This window comes from Musa acuminata, chromosome BXJ1-5 (assembly GCF_036884655.1).
Source record: "Musa acuminata AAA Group cultivar baxijiao chromosome BXJ1-5, Cavendish_Baxijiao_AAA, whole genome shotgun sequence".
NCBI lineage: Eukaryota > Viridiplantae > Streptophyta > Magnoliopsida > Zingiberales > Musaceae > Musa > Musa acuminata.
Window position 1 is genome coordinate 43,631,564 of NC_088331.1, and position 6,862 is coordinate 43,638,425.

General features: G+C 40.7%; 1 protein-coding gene across 1 annotated transcript; it reads right to left on the minus strand.

Annotated features, from left to right (window-relative positions):
- Positions 1 to 3,554: 3,554 nt before the first annotated feature.
- LOC135675128 (zinc finger protein ZAT1-like) lies at positions 3,555 to 5,611 on the minus strand. Its single transcript, XM_065185401.1, has 2 exons — positions 4,930 to 5,611; positions 3,555 to 4,856 (listed from the first exon to the last, which is right to left on the minus strand). Exon 2 carries the CDS (start codon positions 4,819 to 4,821, stop codon positions 3,598 to 3,600), a length of 1,224 nt encoding a protein of 407 aa, XP_065041473.1. The 5' UTR covers positions 4,822 to 4,856; positions 4,930 to 5,611; the 3' UTR covers positions 3,555 to 3,597.
- Between the last annotated feature and the right edge of the window lie 1,251 nt (positions 5,612 to 6,862).

The window sequence follows — 6,862 nt, forward strand, 5'->3', positions numbered from 1 at the left end:
TGCTCTAAACGATGTTCTACTCATATGAAACATATTATCATTGACTTTTACTTTGTTAGAGATTAAGTTGTTAGACGCTAATTATGTGTTCCTCATGTCCACACTTTTGACAAACTAGCAGACTCCATAAATCCTTTAGCTCACAAGGTATTTCAATAACATCGTTTCAAGATTGACATTCTCGAGGGCTTGATAAAAGATGATGATAGAAACAAAAATGGAACGACATCTTTATATTACTTACATGTTCTAATCCTCAATAAATCTATGATTTGATAATCAATCACCATGATATATATATATATATATATATATATATATATATATATATATATATATATATATATATATATGATGGAAAAAAAATTCAAATTTGTATCAATATGTATGACCTTAATGAATTAAATCATCTTTTCATAACAAATTCTTCATCAATAACTATTTCCTATTAATCTAAAAATATTTAAGACAAAATTAATATTAATAGAGATATTTAACCCTTATAATTCATTCACGTCATCTTTCGTTTCTGATATAAGACTAAATCCAATCTCAACAAACATAAATTGAATAGTGTACTACTCATCTTCTCTTTTAGACTATAATATTACAATAACCTCAACAAATATAAATTGAATAGTGTAAGAGACATGATTGTTTGGTGATCGCTCACATCCACCAAATTATAGTATCATCTCTGTTGCCCAGTCGAACCTCAATCACCAATGCATGTCAAGTTCGTCTATCTTTTAATTCTAAGCAAGTAACTACATGTATGAATAATACAAATCAAGCATTTTGGAGCTACAAATAGCTCGTGCTGGTTATGACTTAGAGCATGGAGGTATCCACCATGAGTGCCAAAAGACTCCAATACAAAAGACACGCCATGCACATGAAATGTAGCAGTTGCTTACTCATTGCACCAACACCATTCACCACATCATGATCAAGGTACCCTCAATATGGTGATGGAGCTTCGAATCATGACTGATGATGATGATGATGATGATGTGAACAAATGTATTCGGACTCGGTTTATTGAGTTAATTTTCCTTTTTTTTCTCTGCAAAAAAAGGAAAAAAAAAAAAGGTTCAGTGTGGTGGTCAACATGACCATCCTTCACCTCCATCAGCTCCAAATCTCTCAGTGACTTGCCATAGTTCATCTCCAGCACAAAAACAATGCAAGGTTCTGCAGGGCGGATCACACGAGTCTTCAACCATGGAAGAGCAATCTCAGCTGCCATCAAGTCAAGCTTTCCTAATGGATCAAAGTTGTGGTCGACAATAAGGTTAAGAGAGATGGATGGATGGACACAAGACATCAATGGCCTGCTAAAGCTGACTACTGAAGCAACAGTAGAACTACCGAGGTTTTGCCTGTGAAACATGGAATTGATGTTTAGATGCATACCACAGTTATCTATCTTCTCCTTTCCGTAGAGACACAAGACGAGCAGTGTCAGTGAAGAGTAGTACTCAAATTCTAATGCCATTTCACTTTATTTGGTAGCATGTCGGTGTGAGAAACAGAAGTATACCTAATTGCTTTGAAGTCTGATATCAGATCGAATTCAGATCAAAGACAGATGGAAAGTAGAAAAATGTGGAGAAGCTAACACAGACCAAAAAATGTTGAGTGAACTCTTAATGTGCTTCTGCAATCACACGTATATCATAGTGTATACATGATTTACATGGTTTGATGATTCTTCAGGAAGAAAAAAATTGATGCGTCACTAGATGAGCATAATCGATTCGAGATAATTCAAACTCAGATCTGAAATATCTTGTATATTCTCTTACATAAACCAAGAATCTTTCGTTCAACCTCTCTAAATCTATTATGGAAAAGCCCAAGAGGTATTATTCCTTGTCTCTCCTTTGTCACAACTTTAAGATATATGAGATACTTATGGAACAATCAAACACTAATTCCGAATGATCTTTTTCCGTATTTAAATTCCTTATTCTCCAAGCAATCTTATTCTCTAAGTTTCTATCATAACTCCAAAAATACTTGCCTACCCTAACACTTGCTTCCTCGAATTTATCTTGTTTTCCAGCTCACTTAGAAGAAGGAACAGCTTGAGTTGCAGCCATTAGTGATTTCTCTCTTCATTATGGAGGAATATGAGGTGTTGAAGTGGTGTTGTGGCCATGACATGCAATCTAAATGAAATGAGGTGGAGGTACTGTGGAAGAGAAGCTTCACAAACATACTTGGTTTTGAGCTGAAGCAGTGTGTGTCAAGTGGAAGACTGTGACCCATGAGACAAGATTACAATGTCACAGCTATCACCTTTAAGATCCTACAATTTTAAGAGAATACATTGAATTTGAATATATTATTTTTCCAAATTCTATGAATATTTACCATGAAATTACAGATAAACATTGTTGTTTGTTTGAGTACTTTGAGATTTCTTCGTTTAGAAGTTAAACATGTTCATGCTATTTTTTTTTTACCAAAAGAAAGAGAATATTTTGTAGCTTTTTTGGATGGTTTAAATTTAGGTTTGATCCTTCTTAAGTCATTTAATTTCTTGTAGACATTATTTATATGACCAAAAAAGACTTAAAGACTGTTTAAATTAGCAATTGGCTCATTATGTATACTAAGGTTATAAAACTATGCATGCCATGCATGAACAAGTTGATGAGGTGCATCACTCTCCCTCAAGATTCCATGCATCTCATAGCTTGAGACCAAATTGATAAGACATTCAATTTTCATTAATTTTTTTTTAGTAAATCGAGTAGCTCGAACCCGAAAATCACTTACCATTATTTCAACCTGACTCTGAAACCATTTGGATAAAAGATAAGTTTTCGCGGTGCTCTCGATACCATGAACCCTATCGATTAATATAGACTAGGGGGGACAGATTTTAAAGATAATATTCCAAGGGTCATGTATCTTTAAAAGTTCATGCATCTCTTCAAGTTGTTCCTATTCAGTATAACATTTCATTTTTATACATCCTTTTATGGAATCTCTTCTCAATAGAAGGCACAAAATAAATAAAATAAAATAAAATTCCAAAAATGAATTTAGCCAAAGAATGCTAAGAATCATACTAAGCCAAAACTCATGAATAAATTTTCCATAAACAGAACTCAGCTCAGGTTGGAATTAACCTTACGCTACAGTAACATATAATTAGTGGTACACTACAAGAGGAATCATATATCATCATATATATATGATGATGATGATGATGATGATGATGATGATGATGATGATGATGATGATGATGATGCTTAAAAGGCTATAGGTTTCTGATAGAATAATGGAGGTCTAACCTAATATTTGGATGAAACCACTTACCTTGTATATCATGTGGATGTGCTGTGACAAAATAAGAATCGAAGCTGGACTATCAACTCACAAAATACAAGTCTAAAACAAGAAGAAAACAATTTAAGATAACACATCACATAGCATTCAGAAAGAGAAAAAGAAGTGCATGACTTTGAGCAAAAGATGAGAAGGTTTCACTGGCAAAACCTAGTCTTTTTGATAGCTGCATCTGCTACCTGATAACCACTACTGCAAACTTGTTAGAACTCGATTTGTAGCATAGATGTGTTCTCAGTCAAGATTCGGTGGTGCCTTATTGAGATCCCAGCAGAACTGATCATGTTGAGCTGAGTGTGATGAAGATGATGGAGCTGGATCATGTAGCTGCTGCTCACCGGGGTGATGGTACTGCACCGGCGCCACATGGTCGTCAGATGGGTGTGAGGAAGAGGATGGAGCTGGAGATCGACGGTGTAGTTGATGGAAGTGCCGTCTCTGGTGACCTCCAAGTGCCTGCCCGCTGGTGAACACGTCGTTGCAAATCTTGCACCGGTGTTCCGCGGTGGCCGGTTTCGCGACTGCAGTGCTTCTGCCCTGGTTCTCCACCGTCGCTGAGGTCGCCGCTGCTTCTTTGGGGTTGGTCTTGTTCTTATTGTGACTGGCTATGTGCCCCCCAAGTGCCTGGTGCGAAGAGAAGGTCTTGGAGCACACACTGCACGCGTACCTTCGACCATGATCAGATGTGGCGGACTCGACCTTCGTCTTCTTAGTTCTCCTGTAGCTCGATGTCAGATCGTCCCCAGAGTTGATATTCTGAACCCTAGGAGGAAGCTCATCATCATTGTGGCAAGACTGAGTGAGCTGAAGTTGTTTCGTCTGATTTCCTTCCTCCTCATCAGTGATTGCGGCCCGACCCCGGTGCTCTGCATGTGCCATACGAAATATGGTCATGGCAGCAGCCTCTAAAAGATCTTCGGCGTCGTCGCCGCCGCTGGCCGTCCCTTGTCGACCTCTTCTCGCGGTCGTCTGCCACTTTTTCGCAGGCAGATCTCTCGCGGCAGAAGAACCGGCGTCCGGCTTCGGCTGCTTCCGTGAGCCCGGTGGCGGATTAGCTCCCCTGTAATCTCTCTCCGGGTGGCACCGCAAGTGGCCAAAAAGTGCCTTATCTGAAGCAAACGTCTTCCCGCACTCCGGGCATGTAGGGATCCCCGATCCGCCTTTGCTTGCATGCTTTCGTTTGGAGCTGCCGAACCCCTCGCTGGCCTTCGATACAGATCTGTGATCGTCGTCGAGAGGGCAAATCTCGGATTTGATATTGGCGGGTTGGTCTGCGACAAGCTCAGCCCCCGGACCAGGTGGCACCGCTTCCTGAACCGTTGCTTGCTTGGCCTTTCCCGTCTCCGGGCACTTGTGTCGAGTACGCAAGCCGTTGCTACCGGATGGCGTTTCTTCTTCCAATGCAACATCCTCAATCCCGTAGCAGCTTCCAACCTCACTAAGATGATCAGCTCCCATCTCTGCCTCCTCTCTGCCTATCAGTTCCCAGAAATCTGAAACCAAGCTTCATCATGAAAGATCTAAAAAGATTCACAAAGACGATCAGAGAAAAGAGGAGCAACCCACCAGCTGAGGAAGGCTTGATCTGTAGCTGATCAAACTAAAGAAAAAGGAGACGCCTTTGGCACGAGATCATCTACCCTAACATCACGCAAACAGAAGACCAGATGGCGAGCTCAGCAGAGCTCCAAGGAGCCAACTTTATAGTAGATTCAGTCCAAAGACGAGATTTTTTATTCCTTTCGTTGGGGAAAGAGAAAGAGATCTGATAGATGAGGATAGAAGCAGAGATCAAGTGAAACAGGTGGGCAAACCCGATCGACAGAGCTGGACTCTGGAGGAGGAACCCCACGCAGCCGGCAACTCCCTGCGCTCCTAACAGGCGGCGGATATCCCAAACCAGAGCTGGAGACAGTGGCGAGACTGGAAGGAGAAGACGGAAGAGGGAAGAGAAGGGGTGGAATCCGCAACGCTCTTCTCCGTGCGTTGGTTTCGCGTTTGGTGTAGTTGTTATCGAGGATGCGGAGAGAGAAAGAAACCGAGTCGGCGGGCAAAGGGAAACGTGGTCCGTCGGATGGAAAGAAGCGACGGGAGAGATTTGAGCTTCCATTTATGAGAGGATCTCAATTCGCCAATGAGATGTGTATCCATATATTGTTCGTTCTCCCTCCGTTAACCAATGAATGATGATGATGATGATGAGAGAGACGCACAATGTATATAATAATAAATCATAATCCTTGGGACTAACCGACTCCATCTCGTCTCTACATATGTTTAGCTCTCTGCAAAGCATGTCCATAAATAAAGATAATATAACTCATGAATGCCATCAGGCTCAGGTTAACGCTATGTTGACTTTGACCGCTACTGTGGTCTCAAATGAGTGAAATGGTACAAGCAACTCTGTTGTAGTAGTACGTTTATGGTGGAGCTTCAAGAGCTAAAAGGGAGATTCTTGGCTTCTCTGAGAAAAGGATGCTGCTGCCATTGGGAGAGATTCTAAACAAGGAATTGCCAATCTCTTAGAATTTTTCAGAGTATCATTTGGATTTTTTTTTAATTATCTGAAACGTATTGATATTTACAAAATTTTACATGTATTTAGAGAAGGTATTGGATGAGATCATTGTTTTTTTTTTTTTTTCATCTCATCAAATCCAAAAATTTAGATTCAGAATTTAAAACAATGTCTAAAATCCCGACCTAAAAGGTCAATATGAGCTGATTCATTAGTGAGCTTGTTGGTAGATCTTGAAAGTAAAGTAGCTCATTCATGCATGAACAACTTTGAAAATTATGAGTCAGATGTTGAATACCCCATTGAAAAATAAGACTAAAAAACCTGACTCCACGAGGAACCCAAAAGGTTTGATTTATGATGAGTCAAACTCGAACAAAGCTCAAACATGTGCAAAATAATAAATGAACTCAGCGTGAGTTTTGAACTGAGATCAACCCTAATATTAAGTCAAACATAGTGCGCAAATATATGTGGAATGGAGTCCGACTTCATTCCCAGATAGTCGCTAAGCAAAGTTTCCCATATTTATGCCAACACGAGAAACAAGGCCAGCTTAATCATATTTATGATAGGGCATATTTTGACCCTAGATGAGTCACAAACAAACGTCGTAAATCAACAAGTCACGAACGTAACGCCGTACACCACCAAGACCCTGGGATGCACGCCACATCAAGTTTGGTACTATGCGACCGTGCAACTGTATGACCTATCCCAAGAGCTTGGGGTGGTGTCGTCTGCTTTTGGGACAATGTCGTCTGACGCCACTCATGCACCCCCGAAGACGCTATCTTGTTAGAGGGGTTGTCCTACCCCCACGAGAATCAGTGGCCACGTCGAACCAAGGTGCAACCGACTCTCCCACGTAGGTATGAATACCCCTGACCGATCCCAAGGATGGGGGGAGAAAAAATAAGGGAATCCGAACCAATCTGACTTTCTCGTCGGAGGGGCCAAAGTCGGGACACACCCGAC